The sequence below is a fragment of the Sphaeramia orbicularis genome, chromosome 10, assembly GCF_902148855.1.
Source record: "Sphaeramia orbicularis chromosome 10, fSphaOr1.1, whole genome shotgun sequence".
Lineage (NCBI taxonomy): Eukaryota > Metazoa > Chordata > Actinopteri > Kurtiformes > Apogonidae > Sphaeramia > Sphaeramia orbicularis.
Window position 1 is genome coordinate 28500284 of NC_043966.1, and position 24564 is coordinate 28524847.

The 24564-nt window shown below is 39.9% G+C and overlaps 1 protein-coding gene across 1 annotated transcript; it reads right to left on the reverse strand.

Annotated features, from left to right (window-relative positions):
• Nucleotides 1–2342: 2342 nt before the first annotated feature.
• Nucleotides 2343–8851, reverse strand: LOC115427218 (protocadherin-10). The gene is given in 6 exon segments (XM_030145706.1): nucleotides 2343–3229; nucleotides 3512–3639; nucleotides 3756–3814; nucleotides 6062–6175; nucleotides 6266–7932; nucleotides 7935–8851. Coding segments are annotated over 6 exon segments (2922 nt in total). The 5' UTR covers nucleotides 8584–8851; the 3' UTR covers nucleotides 2343–2924.
• Between the last annotated feature and the right edge of the window lie 15713 nt (nucleotides 8852–24564).

The window sequence follows — 24564 nt, forward strand, 5'->3', positions numbered from 1 at the left end:
TATGAATAGTTTGGTATTTATTTATTTATTGCTTTCAATAATATCTGAGCTGTCCCAAATTCTATTAGATCTTTAAATTTTAACAGTTTGGATTGTAAGGATAATGGGTTTGTGTGATCTCTGTAACCTGCCCCTTGAATGACTCATATCACTTTCTTTTTGCTAAATTATTAACTGATGTCTTGTAGTCATGCAGTTATTATTCATTGTTAAGATACTGTATGTCCTGACATAGTGTGACTTTTGCCCATCGTTAGTAGACAGAGCAGTTTGGGTTCCTTTGCATCCGTAGTAAAAGTGTATTTGTATTATGACATGTATGTATGTGTTTAGTACTTGGCTGCTGGTAGCAGAAAGAAAGAAAGAAAGAAAGAAAAGAAGAAAGAAAGAAAGAAAGAAAGAAGAAAGAAAGAAAGAAAGAAAGAAAGAAGAAAGAAAGAAAGAAAGAAAGAAAGAAAGAAAGAAAGAAAGAAAGAAAGAAAGAAAGAAAGAAAGAAAATACTGGTCAAGCATTTGAGACATATATGTATTTATTCATGTTTATGGTCATTTTATTTATCATGGAAATACTTTGAAAAGAAAAGAAGAAAAGAAAAGAAACGAAACGAAAAGAAAAGAATTACTAACACAACTGCAGTATATTATAATACACATTATACACAATACCTTGAAGAACTCATGTACTATTGTTATATGTTCCTCAAATTGTATTTATTTATTTATTTTAAATATCCAGTTATGACTATTCAACAGTCTTTGACACGTTATAATGTAAAATTCTTCTACTTCTAGCGTTACACCGTGTTGTTTTCATTGATTCTTACTCAATGATGCCCTCTGCTGGATCAAATGGATCAACAAAATACAACAAGATCTCATACAGGTACAGATTGTCATCTAGACGTTTATTGTATAATTATGCCACTGAGAAAAACTTTTACTTCATTTCAGAACATATAAGAGTGAAAAGCTGAACTGAAGGGTCATTTCCCCTGTTGTTCTGTTTAAACCTAAGCTCTAAGATGTGTAAACTATTGTTATAATTCTTTTTTTTTTTTTTTTTAATTTATTTATTTTATAATTATTTTTTACCATTATTTGAAACGATGTATTTTGTTAGGGGTGGTCCCAAAAAGTGCTGTCCAAAGTGTCCTAACCTCGTGGAGGGGATAATGTTGAAGACAGTTCTTCAGCATCAGTTTTATCATACGTAGTGTACGCGCCCTCTGGTGGACAAATGTGAGAGTGCAGATGGCAAAAAAAAAAAAAAAAAAAAAAAAAAAAAAACACGTTAAAAGCATTTTCAGCACCACGTGAAAGGACAGCTCCCAGTGTGACTGACCGACGTGGTGAAGGGTCGCGGGGGAACAGAAGCTTCCGTGTGTTAAATGTCACATTAGCTGCATGTGTAACTTCCACACTTTTTTTTTTTTTGCAAATGTGACTAATTAAATCCGCAGCCTCATTACAGTTTCAGCCAGTGTGTGCAATCCTGTCGGTTTGTTTTATGGGTGTAGAGGTAGATTATTATTCATTTTACTTTAATCCGTTCAATGACTTTGAAGTTTTCATGTTAAAGTTGTTCTAACGGAGACAACAAAATCCTAAACTCCTATTTTGGGAACATTGTTTCAATCCCTTACTCATCTTCAAGTAAGCCAAGCTGACCTAAATACAGCTGCCCCTTCAGCCGTCCCTATGGATCACCTTACTGCACAGAAGGTTATTCTGCTCCCCTCAACACTCTCTAAGGACACCCGTTTCCTTATTAACGGAATTATTTTCAATCTGAGCCACACGACGACCTAATTACCCTGCTCATTTCTGGCCACAGGCCAACTCTCATCTGTTGCCTGAAAAGTAAGATGTAAAAGGGCACAGAGAGAGAAGCCACAGCCCCCTTAGCTCACATCCAGGTATGGCATTTGGAGTTGAGCCCCCTTCCCCTGATGCTTGTATTCGTGTTCGTGGTCTTAATTAAAGTGATATTTCGAGAGAGGAGGTTCTGTTTGTTCAGTTAATGAACCTCACTATTCTCTGCGGGCAAATGGAAATGCAAGCACTCCAATTAGCATATGTTAGCATTTTACTATGTTTATTCCTCACCGTGAAAAACAGCTTACCCAGGCGAAAAGCTTTCCGCCCTTGTAAAGAGTAGCTGTGGAACTTTTCCACCCAAAATAATTGACTCGAGCTAATTAAACATACATCTAGGAAACTAACATCTCAGTGGTTTATGCATGTTGTAAGACCAAGTAGAACTCTGATCACATTCATGTATCATGTAAGGAGCTAATCAACCACAGGAGGCTACACATGTAGTCAGAAACATTAGGAGACTCTTATGAAAAAAATACTTTATTTTCATAAATGTGTACAGTACATGTGTGGAGAATTTTCCCCTTCTTTACAGTTATCTGCGGTATGTTGCAGCTTGCAAAAACACTATCATACTATTTGTCGTATTCACACAAGCTCTGCAAACAAACATACAAAAACAATTTTCTTTTTCATTAAACCTAAAAAATATAAATTGATAAGGATGTGCAAAATCATTATTTGCTAATGCTGTTTAGTACATTTTGGATGTAACAACTGGCAACTGCTTCTCCAGTTTGATTGTCTAACTAATAATAATAATAATAATAATAATAATAATAATAATAATAATAATAATGATAATAATTGGCAAATGCATACATTAACCATATCGCAGTGGCATGTCACATAAATACCAAATATCCATCAGACATTATTTCCAATATTTTGCCAAAGCAGGTTTTTTTTTTTTTTTTGCACAGTTCCTTTCCTTTTTATTCAATAAATCTTTTGTCCAATTATTTATATACTAAATAGTCATTTCCTCCGACTTCTTATGAGGTTATCTGTCATTCTCATCATCCCTTTAGATAGTCGTTCAAAAGTCAGTCATTGTACAAGTCATTATTTATCATAGCAGCCTCTCCCTGAGGTGACATCTGAAGACGTCTCCTCTTGCCAAAAGTGGAGAAGGAGTTGTGAACATCCAGCTCACTTCTTTGCGTTGCAGGCCTCAGGGTGCAAAACCCTGATGGCGTCCCAGGGATGTACACATTGTGGTGGTAATCAGGCGGGGGGTGTGGATGAGGATGAGAGGGGATGGATGGCTGCTGCTGCTGGGGAGGCGGTGTGCACCTTGGAGTCCAGGGACGAGACTGGACACCACTGGTTGAAGGGGTCATCTTATAATCTGTGGTGTGATACATTGGAGGAGAGAGGAGAGAAGAAACAACTACTCGATTATATAATACTGACTGACTACTGTAGTCTCACTTTCATTTACATGGCACTTTTGTAAAGGAAAGTGCCATGTTAATAAAATTATTTCAAATCATGAGTTACACTAAAAGAGAAAAACAACAATAATTCATGAAGTTAGACTAAATCAGTAAATTACCTGAAAAACAACCAAAAAAAACAGAACTAGATTTAAGTAAATGTGTTTGTGGTGCTCTAGGTTTGTCTCCCTTACCTTTCATGCCTCTCATGTGAGTACCCCAAGTCCAGTACTGTCCTGGTGCCATGGAGGTGACATAGTTTTCTGGATCTGCGTGCATTGCCTTACGCATAAGAGTTCCATCCATGTTGATAGAGTTGTAACTGCAGACAAAACCAAAAGGAAACAATATATGATTACTCTAGACTTTAGACATATTCATATTTTAAGACATATCAAGTACTTTGGCAATGTAATGAAAATCTCAGAGGATACTTACCTTTTAATGGAGGAGTTCTGATTCTTTGTAAGAGTCCAGTCTGTGTTTGGCTGTTTGAGCTGCAGAGGAAAAAAATACATCATTGATTTGCCACTTATTAGTGAAATCATATATCCATAGCAACTTCATGACACATTTATTTGAAGCAATATTGGGGAAAAAAGCAAATGACGCCTGTTATTTTCCACGTGTTTCAGGACAGCTCAGGTTATCAATGACATGAGAAATAGTCTGTATCATGTTTGCCCTGAAATGGAGATCTGATTTTTCTTATCATGGAGCGTGGCTGCCACCTCGTGGACTTTTTACAGAACACATATTTCAGAGTGGAGATTATGTTGCCTTCAGTTGCCACCAGCCTGTCACTTTTATCCTATAAGACGGAGTGGGAGGGCTTTATGGAAAACAGATGAGTGATATTTATTTCAGTCTGAGTCTTATACTATGGATTCCACGCTTTATTAATTCACTTAAAGTTGTTAACGATGAGAATGCGACGTAAGCGTATTATTAGAATCGGTATTCCAAATACACTCCTCGCCAACTATGCACAAAACCAATTAGAACCCCACCGGGATGAAACGAAACATGATTTTAATCTTCAAAGGAAAGCGTGCCAGGGAGGAAATTAAGAAAATTACACACGTCATTGTTTTGTTGATTTTATGCATCGTTTTACATTAATATTTGCCTGATGCTCCTCGAGCAAGGTTTTTAATTAAAACTCTCAAAGAGAACCTTGAAAAGTTTGCAATCCTTGCAGCTGTATGTGCATAACCAAGACAGTTGAAAAACATAAACACTGTGTGCACACGTCTGTCCTGTGAGTGCTTCACCTTCAGCTTTAGTCTGGGCAAGCACCGTGCAATGCAAAAAAACAAAAAACAAAAAACAAAAACACATCCTTTATTATTTTTGTTTAAGACTGAATAGCACCGGGTGAACTGGAGGAACCAATTAACTATAGGAAGGGCACTTTGTCATGAAAGATCATAGCCTCCAGCAAAACAATCACAGTGACCTCGAAATCCCTCTTGTGGCCAGAGGTGTATGTACCAGTAACCGAGCTGACATTTCTCAGTCTGTTGCCTGGTGGAATCAGTTATCACAGCTCTGAGTCTTTGTCCCTTTGTATTTTAAAGACGTAGAGACGTCAGTGAGCAATACGCACACATTTACGGTCTGCTGCTCTGTCTAGTAGGATTAGAAAACACTGGTGGAGACATCCTGCCTGCATAAACTCCCCTTCTCCTTGTTTCCTTCCTTCCTCTACTTATTTCACCCCTCCTCTTCCCCACCTCACTCGACAAATATGAAGCCACATTTCTCTCTCTCTCGTGGCATTCAGAGGACAACGCCGAGGCCGATCTACAGGCGGCCCACGTTTCAGTCCAGCCGTGTCCTTGTAACCCCCCCACCACCACCACCCCCCCACCCCTTTTCTCCTTGCCCCCTCCCCTCTCTATGTCCTCCCCTGTCTCCCAAAAAACCGGCCATTTGCCATTTTTCATCAATAATGGACCACCACCGGCCCCTCCCGTTCGAATACGCCACATTGTGTATAGTATAATGGTTCAGTCGTCCCCGTGCCCTTGAGGCATAGTTAGTAAGGTTATCTGTCCTATATTGTTAGTTTGAGAATAAGAAGGCGTGTCGCAGATCCGGCTGGTCGCACAAGAACCGTCTGAATCCTCAGCAAACAAGGTCTATTCACCTTGTCCATCACGTAAATAACCTTGAGGTTTAGTTGAAACTCGTGCATACGTGATGTTGAGCAGGTCAAGGTGTCCACGAAAAGTGTGCGTCAGCCAGTGGATCATTCATTTCACAGACAACAATCTCCTATAATTAAGTTCATAAGTAATTATCAAGAGCTTTCCTCTCATATGAAATGTGAAAAGACTAAACTGAGCTCTTAACTTGAACTACATTAATTGATATTTCACTTCATCCTATACAGATGTTAAGACACGGTGTGCGCACGGCATATGCTCCGTGCAAGACACGAGCTATACACTTTGATTAACATATCAATTAAAATGCCATCTCACATTTTCTCGTTTCATTTCACGGGTACAAATCATCACTAAAGGCTGTACAATTAGAATAAAGCGCTGTCATAATTATGGAACACGTTCTGTCTAATATAATTATAATCAAGGCAGGAGAAGCTTTTGCTCAGTATTTATAGTTCAAAGGCTAAATTTGACCTTCATAGATAAAACTCCTTGTCTGCATTGTTAGAAACTGCAAAAATAGTGCCTTTTGTTGTGGATTTTAACACACTGTCTTGGACACTGGTTTACCTCATTTGGAGTGGTTGCTCCGTTGTTCACAGATGCACTCCGGCTTTGCGCGTTCCAGGAGTTTTCTGCGCTCTTCGCCTCGTTGTTCCTCGGTGTGCTGCCTGGGCTGCACGGCTTTAGAAACATAAAGTCACTTTTGGCTGATTCAGGAGTCAGGCACACTTTATAACAATATGACTGAGACAGACTGCTGTTTCCATTCACCTCCATACAGTTCGTGGGCACTTTAGCTGCGGATGAAATCTGCAGGTTCAGGTTGGATTTTTTGAACACCTCCGGAGGCGGCTCGGGCTGAAACCCCCCACAGCAGCAGCAGGCGAAGGGGGGCAGATTGTATCCGCTGAGGGTCTCTCTGTCTTTGTAGCACTTGACCGCAGCCAGCACAATAATAGCCACCAGGAATATTAAAGATATTGTGCTCAGTGACACGATCAAGTAGAGAGCGAGGTTTGAGGGGGGCTGTGGGCTGAGAGTGAGGTCTCCGAAATCTGACAGCGACTCGGGTACGCTGTCTACCACTGTGAGGACAATAGATACGGTGGCGGAGAGAGGCGGCTGCCCGTTGTCCTTGACTAATATTACCAGTCTTTGCCTTGTTGCGTCTTTTTCCACTAACCGGCGAATAGTCCTTATTTCTCCCGTGTACAGAGCCACGCTGAACAGCCCCGGATCTGTGGCTTGCAACACCTGGTAGGACAGTCTGGAGTTTTGTCCTGCATCTGCGTCTAGAGCTGTGATTTTTGTAACCAGATACCCCGCGTCTACCGACCGCGGAACCACCTCCGTGGCTACGGTCCCATTTTTGGGCAGCGGAGATATAATAACAGGTGCATTATCATTCTGGTCCAAAACAAAGACATTCACTGTGACATTACTGGCGAGAGGGGGGAAACCCGCGTCCTGCGCTTGTACCAGAATCTGAAAGTTTCTAAGTTGTTCATAATCGAAAGAGCGCAATGCATATATGTTGCCGTTGTCAGAGTTGATGGAGACATAAGTGGACACCGGCATGCCCTGAATCTGACCCTCAAGAATAGAGTAAGACAGATAGGCGTTCTGGTTAGAATCGGGGTCGAATGCAGTTACAGAGCAAATGGAAGCGCCCGGGGCATTATTCTCGGTCACATAAACTGTGTATGAAGGTTGAGAGAACCGCGGGGGGTTGTCGTTAATGTCAGACACTTGGACGAGGATGGTTTTCCTGGTGGAGAGCGAAGGAGAGCCCAAGTCACGGGCGGTGAGGGTGATGTTGTACTCAGACACCGATTCTCTGTCTAGAAACTCGCTTGTCACCAGAGTATAATAGTTTTTAAAGGATGAGTGGAGCTGAAAAGGTACGTTGCTTGGAATTTGGCAGTCAACATTCCCGTTCTCTCCCGAGTCCCTGTCCATGACGCTGATAACAGCGATCACCGTGCCAGGTGGCGCGTCCTCCTGTACTGGCGTGGACACTGATGTGAGGATGACTTCTGGCGCGTTGTCATTCACATCCAGAATGTCTACGAGTACTTTACCGTGTACTGCCACAGCCGAGGGACCTCTGTCTTTCGCCTGTACGTACAGCTCATACACACTGGCTTTCTCATAGTCCACAACGCCCTTGACTCGGATTTCACCCGTGTACGGGTCCACACTGAACAGTTCACGCACCTTGAGTGGTGCGTGCCCGCTAAACGCGTAGGTCACCTCCCCATTGGAGCCCTCGTCTAGGTCTGTGGCGTTCAACTTCAGCACCAGTGTCCCTCTAGGTGCGTTTTCCACCAGACTCGCCCGGTAAACAGAGCGATCAAACACCGGCACGTTATCGTTTGCATCTAACACTGTAATAGTTATCAGTGCTGTCCCAGACCGTTCAGGAGAGCCCCCGTCAAAGCAGTCAGAACCATTTCATGCTTTTTCTGCTGCTCTCGGTCCAGTGGGGTATCCAGCACCAGCTCAGCAAACTTGCTTCCATCATTACGCGTCTGAATATTTAGGATGAAGTGTTCGTTTGCGCTTAGCTGGTAGGAGCGCAGAGAGTTGGTGCCCACGTCCTGATCCTGTGCGCTTTCTAATGGGAAACAAGAGCCGGGGGCAGCCGACTCGGTGATATCAAGATTAAACTCGCTCCACGGGAAACTAGGAGAGTTGTCATTTACATCTAAAATTTCCACTTCCACTCTGTACAGTTCTAAGGGGTTTTCAATGACCACTTGTAAGTGTAAGAAACAGCTGGGACTTCGTTCACACAGCTCCTCTCTGTCTATCTTTTCGTTTACAAAGAGAATGCCGTTCTCCAAGTTCACTTCTAAATATTGTTTCTTTGCGCCAGAAACTATACGAAATCTACGAGCTGACAGCCTGGCCACATCTAAGCCCAGGTCTTCGGCGATGTTGCCCACAAATGCTCCGTGTTCCAGCTCTTCAGGTATTGAGTAGCGAATTTGCGCAAGAACCAGGTCCACTACACACGCACAGAGAAGGAGGCACACAACCATCCCAGTCACCGGCAGCCAACTGCCTCTGAAGAGTCCGTGATCCATGTCAGCTCCGTGCGTAAAAATCACCTCAGCCAGACACCATGCTCCTTATGAGGCCATTTGGCTGGAAACGCAGAAGCGGAGTCTCCCCAGATGAGATGTCTTCATATGTGCGTTTGAACACATATGTTCAGGGAGAACTTTACTGGGGAGTTCAGTGGAGGGAATGGCAGGCGAGAGGAGAGGGAAAACACCACTCTCTCCCTCTCTCCCTCTCTCTCTCTCACTCGCTCTCTGTTGTACTCCACGCGCAACACCGGTGGTGTGTGAACGGGGGAGGCTTGCGCTTTGATTTTCCACTGTATTAGACACTCGGAGGAGCTGGTGAGGGTGTGTGTGTGTGAGAGAGAGAGAGAGAGAGAGAGAGAGAGAGAGAGAGAGAGAGAGAGAAAGAGAGAGAGAGAGAAAGAGAGAGAGTGTGTGTGTGTAAGAGAGAGAGGGAAGGAGGGAGGAGAGGGATGGAGGGGGTGGACGCCGCTCCTCGCTGCTCCGTATTGGAGGACGCCGACGCCAAGTGCGACTCTAATTACTATAGACGTTTAACCCTTTCACATCATCGTGTCTGTTCCTCTGACCCATTAAATGGACGAGAAGGCGTAAGTTTGACAGCAGACGTCAGAGCCAGATTTGGATTAGGGAACAAATTGTGTTGTGGGTGTCGTTTTCTAGGCTGCATTTAACAAATGAGGATGGACATGGATTTGTCTTGGTGACCGTGGTGTCAGGACCGTGAGAATAATAGGGCTGCGATTTACTTTGATCTATTATAACCCACATGATAGCTTCACAAAACCTGAAACTATTATTCCTGCGATTGATCATTACGCGTGGCTCTATGGAAAACAAACACACACAGAGGCCTTTCCAGTAAATCGGCCAGTGGCCATGGCAGTGGACTCCTGGGATGCCACAATGCTTTTTTTTAATGAAAACCCTTTGAAGATGAATGCCAGAGTGGTAAACACAGTCCTATTCATTAATCATCACAACAAAATTTTGCTTTACAAAAAGAATCTTTGATGGGTCAGGGTATTTTAATCAATATTTAAATGAGTGCTTCCTTAGGGCTTTAAATGATTACAGCGACAATCATGAGCTGGTGATCCACTCACAAACACGCATTACACACGCATTATACACGAGTTTAATTCACATAAGTAGGTCTGAACATGTACAAACGTAATCAACATAAAAGCAATATCATAATGTCATAAAACCGTGTCTGTAATCAGGTATTATAGTTGGGATTAGATAAATATCCACAGGTGATGTGTTTCCTGCTTGGAAATGACAGAAAAAGGCGCACGTGTATCACTGAGAGATGTTTGCAAATTCTTCAATCTGAGTGGACTACGTGACAGTTTGGGATCGTGTAGTTTTCTGAGGACAAAGAGAACAACTCGGGCCTCTTTAGAGTGCGGCACATGTTTGTTCAGATCTAATCTTTTGGCTGTTAATCCTGGTCAGTTAGACAACCACTGAACCACAGAGAGAGGAGAGAGATTGAGAGAGAAACTAAAGGATGCCTTTGTGAATTCGAGCTCGTCTCAGACACGAGTGGCATCCTAATGTAAAACGGTGGCTTGAAATCTGAAAGTCTCTTCTTGGGACTGACGAAACAGCCTTGAGCCCCGGGCAGTATTGGGCTTGTTAGCTACTAAAAAGAAAAAAGGCGAGGGGGAGATGAGAGAGAAAGAACAAGAAACAAATATTTCTCTTTCCTGAGGCAGCATTTTTACACTGACGTTTCCATTCCTCTGTCAAAGACAGCGGTGATGCTCGAATCCTGTGAGAATAAATGGGCAACCCAACCATGTTTTGTGTGTGTGTGTGTTTTGTGTTTTGTTTTTTTCATTTGAAAGAAAAATATAATGGTAAACGTGATGGTGGTTCAACTTTTTACTCAAAAAGTTGACAGACTATTGATTCAAAGACACAGAAAAATAGATATGTAGTTCTTTTTGTAGTTCTTTAACCTGAATATGATCATATGGAATCAATGATTGTACCAAGGATCTCTTATACTTTATGAACCAAAGTTGTCCCTATCTTTCCAACAAGAATCCCCTGAAATGCATCACCCTCCCTTTTCAGGAAAAAAACTAAAATCCCCAGGTTTAAATAAGCAGAAAACACAATCTGCTTGCAGACTTAACCTCAAGCAGATGGTTAAGCTTCTCCAGAAATGATTACATTTCTGGAAAAGAAAAAAAAAACACCACCACCACCAGTTCCATTGCTTTACCCTTCTTTTTAATTAACGGAGTGAGGGATTAGTGTGCAGCTATCCGGGATCAACCGTTCTCCGACGGAAGAATACAAATGTTTTGTGATAAATAATCCCAAAGCACTCCGGCCGGCGGTCCCTCGGTGCCTGTTACATTAACATGCATTACACGGAGCATTAAGCTGGTTTCATCCGCCCCTATCGGCTCGCTCACCCCATTGTCCGACAGAAAGACGGCCATTACTTTCTCTGAACTACCGCTCAACAGCCACCTGACCGTGACCGTTACTCCACTGTGAAGTGTGTGTGTGCCAGAGGGGGACAAGTGGCACTGAGTGGGTAAAGGATGCAAAGCAGCGATAGAAGGAAAGTTTTCTGTTTCTCTGTGTGTTTCGATACTAATGACCAGATGTTTCCACTTTTGAAGCATCTAACAATAGATGTATGTATCACAGGTGTTGATGTGTGACCCCCCCCCCCCCCCCCCCACTTCCATGTGCAACAGCGCACATAAATACACAATAATTTCCTTCACGATCTAGTGGCACCATCTACTGGGTACAGTCATAAATTGTACTCAGGTTTGAAAAGAGATAAGCTTAATGCAATCTCAGTAATTCAGACCCACCTATGAAGGGCCCCATTATATTATATGGAGTTATTGCTTATTGTAGCCTATTTTATCATTATAGATTTATAATCCACAAGTCTATTGATCCATAAAAATGTGTGAATCCAAGCAACACAAAGCAAACTAACAAACTCATTATCCTTATTTATTCTTGTTCGAGCTTATTATTAGAAGTTTTAAACAGTAACAGGCATAAAGAGCCACAAAAATTGAGTTTTCCCTTTTACCAGTCCAAAGTTTTATACATTTTGGAATAAAACATTACTGTGTGACGCTGACTGTGGAAAATTACACTTTTCTGTATTGTTTAAGTACTTTGAAAAACTCATAAACTCCACATTGCCCCGACTCGACGCAATTATACCTTATCATATGGAAACAAATGTCTGGTTTTACACACGGCGGGGAAAGTAATTAACTGTTAAAAGAAATAGAAAAGCATTTAATATGTTTCAAACAAAACGCATTAAAACTAATTAATTGGCCAATTAGGACGTGTCATTTAATTTAGGTGCTTCTTGGTCTCAGGTGCCATCATGTAATATCAGGAGGGATGGTGGTCTTGTGTTGATCTGTGGTCTTGGTACGCCATCTGTTGGATGTTTCTAGCAAAGCGTTTGTGTTGATACTGTATTCATTAAGCATATTTAAGTTTTACATCGTCATGGTTCATAGAGTTGGAGGGAAAATACGTTTTTATTTCAGTTCATTTGGTTTATTTTTTATGCGAGATTATATAGAGCTATAGTTCAAAGCCATGGAATCATGGATTTGTTCAGTGGAGAATGTAAAGAACTAGAAACTGAACCAGCACTACTAACCACTATTCTATTCTATTCTATTCTATTCTATTCTATTCTATTCTATTCTATTCTATTCTATTCTATTCTGAATATAGCTATGGTATCAAGGCCCCTGTCAAAGTTTTCTAATAGTATTTCATTCTTTTTTATCACTGACAAATACATGCACATGAATTTTAATACTGGAGTTCATCAACATGGACCAAATGTTAGGGCTATTGTGTGTATCAGTTTTTTTGTTTTGTTTTGTTTTGTTTTTTTGTTATTTTATTTTATTTTATTTTATTAATTTAAAAAGTAACATCAGGCTAATAAATGTCCTAGATTAAAAAAGATAATATTGCATGTTGTATATAATGGAATAAAGCAAAAAAAAAAAAAAAAAGGTAAGTTAAGTTAGTGTAAAGGTAAAACAACATTGTTTTCAATACAGTATGTCATGTCTAGGCCACATCATATTATACAAATACACAGTAGAATACATGTACTTTTAAAGTTCCGATGGTTTATTATAACTTGTTCCTCAGACTTGCCATCTTGTTCGTCTGTACCAAGGAACAAACAATGGTAGATGCACTTAAATGATACCAGTTGTACTACACTTGAATGTTCCTAGTTTGCATTTTATGCGACTGTGTACCATTATCCTTCTTTACCTCAGAGGGACATTTTACACTAATCACTAAGGTTACTTTTCAGATTACAGTTTTGTATAGTCTTCCTGTCCAGTGAAAACCAATGTGTTGATTTTGATTGTTTGTAATAAACCAAAGGATTACATCCTCCTTCCAAACTATATTTTAGACTTTAAACCCCAGTTGAATAACTGAATATATGTTGCTACAAAGCTGAAAAGAGAGAAATAGAGATACAGGGTCAAAATAAATGTCTAAAGATACTTTTTTATTAGGATTATTATGATGATTTTATAGATTATGATGCATTGTATCTTTTTCTTTCTCCTCCTTTCCCTCTATGTAACCAGAAATGGGTATCTGCAGATATTGGTATCTTTTTGGACACTTGTGAATATTTTCAGTCAGTCAGTCAGTCAGTCAGTCAGTCAGTCAGTCAGTCAGTCAGTCAGTCAGTCAACTAGCCAATAGTATATAATGAATGTTCAGTGAACCTAAACATATGTAGATGTTTACTTTTTTTTTTTTTTTTTTCTATTTTTACTTTACTTTTTTCACTGCTATAGATGGCACTGAAATGAAATGCTCACATACATTCAGAACTAAAGTCAGTCAAATCCATACTGCACAAATACTAGTCCTACTTGTACTTTTGTGCTGATAATAGTTGTATATGCAAACCTAAGTAGGGTTTTGGATGCATAACTTTCATTTTACAGTTAAATATTTTCAAAGGGTGGTCTTAGTAATTTTACTCAAATAACATATGTGAATTCTTTCACTGCTTAAAACACATATTTGTAAAATCTACTTCATTACAGCCACGCTCACACTAATTTTGATGTTTGAAGTTGCAGTCATGCACCTGAAACTATATCCCCTATCTCATTTGATACGCCTCAGATGACTCCCTTTTAAGTTTATTCCAGTGAAAGGGTGACAAGAGTTTGAGGCCTAAATCATGTTCAAAATGTTACATCTGCAGTGTCAAACATATAATTATAGTAAAGGATTAGATTTATATAGCATATGCATTAACGCATATTCAAAGCATGTACAATGCATGTCAAATGTCAAAGCATGTACAATGGATCCATTATTCATTCACTCACACATTCACTCTCTGCTGGTGGTAGACTACATATGTGGCGTGGCTGCCAACCCGCACCAACAGCCCCTCCGACCACCATCAAACATTCATAAACCAGTGTGAGTAGTAGCTGTGGAGGCAAGGTGAGTTAAGTGTCTTGCCCGAGGACACAACAGCACAGGACAGAGCAGGACATGAAACACGAACCCTTCCGTTATTGGACCACCCACTCTACCTCCTGAGCCACGGCCTGTGGGCCAAAACTGTCCTGAAGAATTTGTGCAAAAATTAGTGCAAAAATTCCACTGAAGATAGTCCAAATCATTTTAATTTAGGGGCCACATACAGCCCTGTTCCATCTTGAGTGGATCTGACCTGGAAAATATTATCATAATAACCAATAAAGAAAGTACAATGCCACATTTTTGTCTTTATTTTAGTGTAAAAAAGTACAATTAGGCTGCATGAAAATTTTTACTTTTACAAAATGTCCTTTCACAAAAAAATGTGAATAACTTGAACAAATATGATCAACCCGAAATGTCTAAAGAAAAACAAGTGCCATTTTAGCAATACTCTGCCTGTTACTAAATGTTTGGTGTGTTTGTAGATCAACTGTGGTCTGTAAGTTTTAATGCACATCTGTAAATAACAATCTGAGGCATAATATTGTTAAAATTGCACTTATTCTTCTTAAGAAATTTCAGGTTCATTTTATTACATTTTTTACTGTTGTTAACATTTTCAGCATGTCATTTTCTTTTCACCTAAAAACATAAAGAAAAGTTGGGAGTTATTTCAGCTTGAGATCATACTGGGCCATATTTGACACCCATGTTAAACGTTTTCACAGCGACTTCTGCTGGACACATACTGCCTCAACATACTTTCATTTTCTAACCACTACTGTGTATTAACCCGAACTATTCTGAAATATTCTCATTCAAGAGGGTATGATCAAAACAGTAGGAACGTGTTTGTTTTCTGGTTTTTGTTTTTTTGGTCAGATTTGCCAAATAAAACTGATCTGAATCTGATGTTCATTTATTGTATTTTACAGGAGTTTGAATATTATAATAATCTACTCACTTCTCAGGCTTTTCCCCTATACGCTGTAAACCCGGATAAGTTGAGTTAACTTACTGAAAAAAAAATTAAGTAATGATTAATGCATTTTTTAAGTACATTTAACCTAAAATATTTTATAACATCAGCTGCTTTGCATAGTTATCACACGTAAATAATTGAGTTCAACGCACTAAATTGATTTAACTACAAATATTAAAAATATTTTAAGTTAAATGTACTTAAAAAGTTAATTAATTATTACTTTTTTTTTTTTTAAGGTAACCACTTTTCTTTTCTTTTCTTTTCTTTTCTTTTCTTTTCTTTTCTTTTTTTTTTTTTTTAAGTAAACTGAACTTATCCGGGCTTACAGAGTAGATAAAACTTGAAAATGTGATCAGGTGGTTCTCAGATTGTTATCAGCAGATCTAGAAACCTTAAAAAAATATTTAGGGACAGAGAAAAAAAAAAACATCGGACAGCGCCCACGGTCGGAACCCACGGCCCGCGGTCCGAAGATCGGAAACTTTAGGGTAAGATGAAACCGTCGAGCTAAACCGATGCAGTGGATGAATGAGTACAGGTGATATAAATACATGAACAACACACTGGAAACTACAACACTGGGCTTGAGGCTGGAGTGTATCAGCCATAATCGATATAAAATGACTTTAAGAAAACGTGTAGAAAAAGATCGAACAGACGCGCAAAGAAATAAAAACTCCATGAATTAAAGAGTGAGGAGGTTTTGACGCTGGACGTTTCACTTCCTGTTTAGGTACTGCAGGTCACGTGATATCTGTAGTAGGCTACTTATTACATGGCTTTATGATCAGGAGGTAAACTTGGAGGACAACAGTGTGTGGTTTGCTTTTAACTTTCGTTTCTCGAGGTGCAGATTGTGATTCAGTCTTAAAAATGTGCAAATCTTTGGAGCTGTCTACTTTGATTTTTACCAGCTTTTGTCTGCACATTCTGTTTATTCCAGTCCTAAAATGTGCAACAAGACAAACTCAGAGCATACCCGGATTGAGTCTTAAAATGACGTTATCTCCTGTGGAAAAAAGTTTGCTTGCATCCATAGTCCACTAGGAGGAGCTAAAGACTAAGAAATGAAAGTTCTAATTCCACTTTATTTCAGTCTAAATACACTGACATGAATATGATTTAAAGTTGATATGTACATCAGAGTTTGTGTCTCTGTCTCCCTATAAATATGCTGATATTTTTCTATTTCCTCTTAGTCCTGATGTAGGCTATGTGTGCATATAATTTTGAGTATCTGATCAAAATATTCTGCTGAACTCTGCCCAACTTGACACTACAAATCAATTAAAGAAAGATTAATCTGGAAAGGAGAGATGAACTGAGAAAAGGTCATAGACTGAGACATGGGGGCAAGAAATCTGAAATATGTTAAGGATATACAGTAGCAGACCGAGTGGGTGAAGTGATAGGAAAATGAAGAGCAAGGATAGGGGAGAGGGGAGGGAGGAAAAAGAGGGAAAGAGAGAGAATAGAGGGTTTCGTCCACATGCTCCTCAGCTGTGTAAACTGAAGGTCTCGGCTGCTTCTCGGATTCCCCTGAAGAAGGGGGATATTTATAGGAGACTGGCAGTGGCAGTGAATGGACCCTTGCTCTGTCACACCCATTAATATTATTATTATTACTTTATATGCGCAAAAATGGAAAATGTCAGCAACCTGAGAGGCCTGCAGAGACAGAGCGTGCATGCACTGTGTCTCACTGCCTGTTATGAGAAACTGTCTGTTGGTGAGACATAGTAGCACTTATATGAAATGGGCAAAAGAAAGAAGAAAGAAGACAGAATTATAAAAAGAACAGAAAAATGGGGAGAGGTTGGCATGTATTTACTGGTGTAACCTGATCTACTGAACTTATTAGAGCTGTCAAAGAGTGAGAGAAAAGAGAGAGTGAGAGAAAAAAGAAAGAAGATGGAGAGAGAGGTGGAGCAGGGCTAGACAGACACAGACATGAGCACATGTTCCAGCTCCAGATTATAAGATTCCCGCAAGTTGCAGGCGTGTTGAAACAGACTACACACACACATACACACACACACAGGTTCACAACCACCTGGTAACAGATGCAAACTCAGGCACACATGCAGAAACACAAACAGTCTGATAGACATAACAGACGTGCACGCGCATCCACACATGCTGAGAAGGGAGGAAATTCCAGAGGGAACAGGTGGGAGTGGCGATAGCAATCTATCAGGATGACTTTGATCTTCCCCACGTTTCTGTCACCACTGCTGAAATACACTGGATGGATCAAGCCCATCTCATCAATCAGAATCTGAAAATGCAAGCCAAGATGTAATAACAGCACCACAGCAAATACTTGTAAAAAAGTTTTGGTGCATTACATGTATTTCAAGATGTATGTACCCACTGAAGCTTAAACCAAATGCATGTTTTCTGTCTCTTCTTCAAACTACACCTCCTTGTGTTTCATCCAAAGTAAAGTAGAGATGGCACAACTACGTGCATCTCTTCAGTTGTAGGAAAATTATCTGAAGGGGGCAGTGTTGAGAGAAGCTCCAGGGAGTTGAGTAGAGCTGCACCTGAAGCGTTAGAAATAACATTGTGGTAAGGTTTGCGCTGTAGAAGTGAAAAAGAAAAACAAAACAAAACATAAACATCACCATTGCCAATACAAGTCACATTAATGATCATTTCAAGTAATGTTCCAGATTGTCAACAAAATTATCTGGGATTTGAGGGAGGGAAGAAAAACATAAGGAAGTCAAAAAGGAAGAGACAGAGAGGAGACAAAGATGTGAATCTGGCATGAATGCAGTGTCTACTGAGGACAGAAGTCAAAAGCTCAAGTGTGTGTTTGTGCATGTGTGTGTGCAGACATGTGTGCTGTGATTGTGTCCTCATGCTGACCTGGACCTTAGGGCATATTAAACAAAATCATTCAGTACAATGTCTCATCACAAGGAAGAAAATACCAGAAAGTCCATAACATCAGCCAAGAGTGTGTGTATTTGTGCCAAGGCTGAGATGAGTGTGGAGAACCCCTGCCTTAGGGGCCACAAAGACAGTTGATTGACAAGCCACATAAACATGAACATACATGTGTAACCCTGTCCTTACCAAATCCTTATAATCCAACCTCCTTCTCTGTTTTGTCCCTCCTCACTAGTGGTGGGAACCATAGAAATACTTCATGATCAAATATCATCATATGTTCCCAGACTAATGATATGACGATACAGTTAATCTGTAATACTTGACACATTGCAAGACAATCATCTACAATACATCATAATGTGTGTGTGTGTGTGTGTAACTGAAGTAGAGGAAAATAGCCCTACAGAAACAATAAAACAGTGCCTTTTTAACACACACCCTGACTTAATTTCCATGCCCACATGTGTCGTTGTTTAAAGAAGTAGAAATCTGTGAAAGTGACGGGGGAATAGAGCATCTGGATGTTTTAGTAAAAATATTCATTCCATATTTGGCATATCACATGCACAAGCAATAGGCTCAAATATTTTCTCCACTACTACTCAGCACCACCCATCGTCCACCTGTCCTCTATCCAGCCATTTTCAACTTTTACACTCTTCTTCTTACCATCACCAATCTGTCTTTGTAACATACGAGGCAGGTACATATTAATGACTTCTTAGTGAGTTTTAAGTATAAAATGTCATGAATGGACCTAATGGGATCAGAACATTTGGATTATGGCTTAAAAATAGTGGATAAAGGATGTGTGTTTTATTCTTAACATGGACAGCATTTATGTAACCAATTTTTCTTTTTTTTTCTTTTTCTTTTTTTTTTTTTTTTTTTTTTGGTACCCAAGTTCCTTTTTGTCCCTGTAAAGCCTGAACCATTAAATCATTGACAAAAAATTCCAGTTCTTTGAAACTGGAGTCTTCATTGGCCCCAACATTTTTTTATTTTTTTTTTTTTTTTCAAATATCAATTTCTGTGTATGTGTTTCAATGTTATATCATATTTCATACATCAGGTCTCAAGGCTCAAATATTATTAATTTTGAACAAACAAAAACATAATGTAACATAAACACATCTAACAAATTGTTAACTCCTTTTCAAAATTGGCAAAGTTCTTCCTCCTTTCTCATTAATGACAATCTTGTAGTGTCACTGGAAAGGCCTCTGGTGTACGAATTCCTCCCCCCTGGTGGATTATCCATGTATTGCATGTATCTAATTGTATACATCAGGTTTTTCAAGAAAAAAATATCACACTGATCATGTAGAGGGCTTAAAACCCATGTATCAAATATGATACGTTTGGCGTTATAGGGTTAATGTGTTAATCATTCACCCATTCACACAAAAGAAGGAGCAGAGTTGCCAGTGTGAGCAACTTGAAAGTTTCAAATCTCACCCAAATATACTTCTACATGGCAAAGAACCACCAACCCCAGAGTCTGTGGATTATCCAGTCTTCTGCCTGAGCCACAACCAACCCACAATAGGCTGAAACATATCAATGATTTGTTTGCATTTGTCTGATAAAAGTGGAATGTTTGCCAGGACCAGTGTTTTTAAAGGGTAAAAAAAAAAGACACTTGACTGCATTAAAGTACTGAGTGACCCTCACACTGTAAACTACAGGATCTGTCAAGTGGTATTTTCCGTTAATAGCTTTGCACCTACATAATGTGTATATAATTACTCCTTCTGTATATGAATGGAGCCCTGCCCATGAACAAGTTTGCACATAAACACACTGGCCAGGTCACTGAGTGTGGTGCATGACCAAAACAAGACCAGCAATCAAGAAAACATGCAAGGAGGAAAAAACTCAATTTTGACGGAAACCGTTTGCAGAAATTATTCATTTCCCTTCTTTTTTATGTTTTCCTTCTGCTGACTGTACACCCCTCCCTCTCCCCAGTCTCCTCCTTTTCACTCTCACTCTTTCCCTCTTGCACATTCCACTCCTTTTTGCATATCTCTACCCCCTACCCCCCCACACACTATACCTCACCACATTTAAAACAACTTCTTCCTTCACCCTCTCATTCTCTCTTTTCCTTTTTCTCCCTCCTTCCCGCCCTCCTCTCGCTACCTGACATTGTGGCCCGATGCCCAATGAGTCACACCTCTGCTAAAATCATCAGAGATGAAGGGGGGAGGAGGGAGTAAAAGAAAGAAACCGTCAGGGAGAGAGAAAAAGCAGGAGAGTATGACAGAGAGAAAAATATAGAAAATAAAAATGGGAGGAGAGAAAGTTAGAGAGGCAGAAAGAGGGAGCCTCCGGGGAGTGAAAAGAGCACAGAGTACGTTTAACTTTTTGACTCCAGTAGTCAGTGTGTGCTTGTCAGTAACAGTTAGCCTGTGGACAACAACACTTTCCACACACTGTTAAGCACACGCATGCATGCACAAATACACATGCACACACAGCCATACACAAACACTGACATCGTGCATAAGTCCACCTGCATGCTCTGCAGGCACACACACACATACATAGAGCAATCAGACATGCAAACAAACCAGAGAAGAAAGTGTGGCTGCAGCCCTGCCTCTAACATCAGCCTCCCCCACCCTCTCTAACCGTTGCCCTTGGATACCACACAAACACTCCCTGTTGGGCAACACTGGGATACAGGAGAGGACGTACATGGGTCACACAGCTCCCCAAGCGCTTGGGTTTGAAAGCTGTACGTGCATGTTTTGTGCATTTTTCATCAATGTTTTAGGTGCAGCCAGTATTAGGAAGGTTGCTGTTGAAATACTGTAAGTTAGATATTCTTATTTACCCTGATGAAATCTACTAAATAACGTAAATATACCAAAAATTGTAATTACTTTACTTTTTTTTTTTTTTTTTGCTAATATTGAAGATATTTGTCTCAACAATATTGCTGGCCCACATTGTCTGGAAAGATGATGAAAACATGTGAAGCAGGGGAATTAATATTATTTTCCACAAATAATCTTTTAACTGAAAATAATGTTTTTCGATGTGAGACATTTGTGATCGCAATTTGATTAACAATTGTACTTCACAGTAATGATTAGTCGTCACATATTTGTTCTGCAATGGTAACACATTAGAATTACATTTATTTTGTTCTTTGTTTGCATGATGAAGTTGCATGTTACCACTTAGTTTGCAACTCTGGTCATGTGCTTCAGTTTTTTTATGATAATAAAACTCTTCTTCTACATGCCCATGCACAACAACAACAAATTAAAGTTAATTTGCAAGATGCTATGTGAAGTATGTGTAGCGGGAGTGGCATTGAATGGAACAATGTTTACATAGTGTATACATCATCCAAGGAAGGAATCAAAGAGGGCAATTAGGTAGATCAGTCTTTGCAAAAACTGACATGATAAATACCAGGGCATGAAAAATGTGGCGTAGGCAGATTTTGTTTTCTACAGTGAGTCTCTTGTCTCTTGAGAGAGTCTCTTTACTTTACCCTTTTCCCTGAATTGTAACCTTGGCTTGCTTGTCACAGAGGGGTCACAAGCTTTAACAAGGCTTGTGTTTTATGAATCCTGAGGGAATCTCAGTAAGCTGTGTGGATGTTGCTGTGTGCCACAGGCCTGTCATCATTTAACAGTGTTGTTTTTGAACATTCTGTGAGTGAGTCAAACAAGCTTATGTCTTGGACTGGGAAGACTTCTCTTTTTGATGTACAGATCAATAGGTTTGTTGAACACGAAATCAATCCATCCATCAATCAATTGGTTTTTCTGTCATTTAAGATCCTAAGGTTAGCTTATCACTGCATGTCCAGATGGAAGAAAACTAAGTTGGTTTCATATTATCTTGGGTTTTGCACTGAGGGATTCATTTTGATTCCTTAGTACCTCTACAAATGGCACAATCTATTCTGCTTTGATGGGGTCAATCCTAACTGAAGCCCCAGGCTTAGGAAGCGGAACAGGCCTCTGCCCATAGCTGTAATGTTTTTAAAGCCATACCAGCCAGCCACAAAGCTCCTTTTGCCCTTTGTACAGAACACACCAGACAAAACCTTGGAAGCCATCCACTGAAAAGCGCATTCGCAAAGTATTTCTTTTTTTCTTCTTTTTACAAGTGTGGGATGGGGTCGAACAACAATTACGGTAAAATGTGACTAATATGTCACAGACATACTGGTGTGTTTTTTTCTGACCTACTCTTTCTCTTATTTCTTTTTCCATCCATCCTCTTCTCTCTTCTTGAAAATTCTTCCCTTTCACTTCAAACCCCTGTAATTACAAACAAAAGCGCTGACTCTTCTCCAGCTGAAACAATGATAATGATGGAGAGTAGTAAGTGTGTGTATGTGTGTGTACGTGTGTCTTCATCAAAGCAGCGTTGACGTTGATGGGTGTACAGAAATGTGTGGAGGACAGAGAGGATTAACACAATCTGGGCATGAAGCCCCACAACTGAGAGAATGGTGTGTGTGTGTGTGTTTGTGTGTGTGTGTTTGTGTGTGCATATGTTGACTCTGTCTTGATAGCAACGATCCAACACACAGCTGCTCTCTAAGCTTGGCATTTAAATGAGGCAAACAGACACTTGGAGCAATGGAACACAGACAGAGGCAGTGACAACACAGACAGATAGAAGAGAGTTGAGCAGAAAAACAACAAACTCAAGAACAGGTTGCACTTGGGCTGAAAAGGGTGTAAACAACAAAACACCGATGTAATGAGATGGTGATGGCGCAGTCATTATCATACCTCAGTATTTAGGTAAAAAAAAATTTAACATTGTGTGCAAAACTGGAATGTACTGATGAACGCTTGGATACAGAGCATGTGTTGCCGTAGTATTTAGGCCGCATGTATGCTGGTTGCGAGGTAGAGAAAGAGTGTACAGCCTGGTTGTGTTTGGAGCGGACCCAGGCCAGAGGAGCTCAAAGCACTGAATGTCATCATCAGAGCTGTCGGAGAGCCAAGCAGTAATCACACCCAGATCACCTACACGCTCACGCCAACTTACAACACCAGTCACTCCAGAGTGGTGTGTATGTGTGTGCCTGCATGTCTAAAAAAAAAAAGGAGACTGATTGAGAGAGAGAAAGAAAATGAAAGACAAGAAGTATATGTGCATAGAGCAAGTATGCATCCTGTTACTGTAAAAAGTGTGTGTGCGCAGACAAGCATGTGGTCATAGTGTGAGTAGTGAGTGAGTGAAAGCTATGAATGTGTGAGCTGGAGAAGAGGGTGTATTTTTTTCTCTCCTCTTTCTTCCTCCCTCTCTCCATGTCAGTCTTATATCCCACCCCTCTATTTTCCATTTTTACATGCAGCTCCAGATGTGAAGGCAGTGAAATATTAAATTACAGAAATGGGCTTGTTTCTGCACTTTGGTTATATCAAAAACAACCCAGCCTCTGCTCTCTCCTGACCTGACACACACTCACGCCTTATACTGTGTCTCACCATACAGCACAGGTGAAAGGAACAGCTTGTTACCCACTGAGAAGCTTTTAGCAAATATTTGTCTTATAAGTATTTGGTAAAAGGCAGCGCTTTGACTCTGTTAACCTTCACATATAACTTTATATATGTATTTTTTTTATAAGATGTTTAAAAATCACTGAAACATTTTGCAGCCGCTCTAGCTGTGGCAGAAGCTCACATACAAGTGCCAGAAGATGCAGTCCCTCCTCAGACCTCTAGATGCTTGTTTCAGGAAAAAAAAATCATAATATATTGAAACCAACATATCATTTCACACTATGTATAATGTATAATAGGTTCGTTTTATAGTGTCAGCATTCTAGAGTATCAGCAATCAAGCAATTCCAGTAAAGCTATTTATATACTGTATAAGATTAATCTTTTATATATATTTTTCATTTTAAACAATTTTTCTTGGTTGACATTCATTCGACATTAAATTGCTGAATTACACATTTAATCCAAAAGCTGCAGAAGTCAAAATCAGGTAGAAAAATAACCAGAATTTCCACATGTAGCTCTCTTATCCCATGTAATGTGTATGTAATGTGTATATGTATTAAATATAATATGATACTGTTTCACATGATTATTGATTATGAGAGAACAAGAAATCATACCCCACCAGTAACGTGTCACACACAGATATTCCTGCTGCGTGGTGTTAAATGACAGCTGTCAGTCAATCAAGGTTCAGAGGTTGTGGGATGTGACAGTTGAAAGTGATGAATTACAAGAGGCTTTCAAACTGTCAAAAGTCAGATCACTGTAGCGGGCAGAATTGATAAACTGTGGCTGTTTTGTGCAAGTGCATCTGATTTGTGCACATTCAGTTGGTGTTTTCTGCCCTCCTGGTGTGTTTTGTTTCTCGCTCACTGTGGCCCATACATCACAGAGTTATTGAATTTGCACAGGATAATTATATCTGTGACATATAACATACATTGCTGGTATGCACATTTTCTCACTCTTTTAACTTTGACAAAACTCTGATATACCACTGAAAAAGACAAGTAAGCTTTCCAGGATTCCATGTGGAGGTACAGAATAGAGCAGAGCAGTTGTATCAGAAGAAAGCTTAACAATGATTGG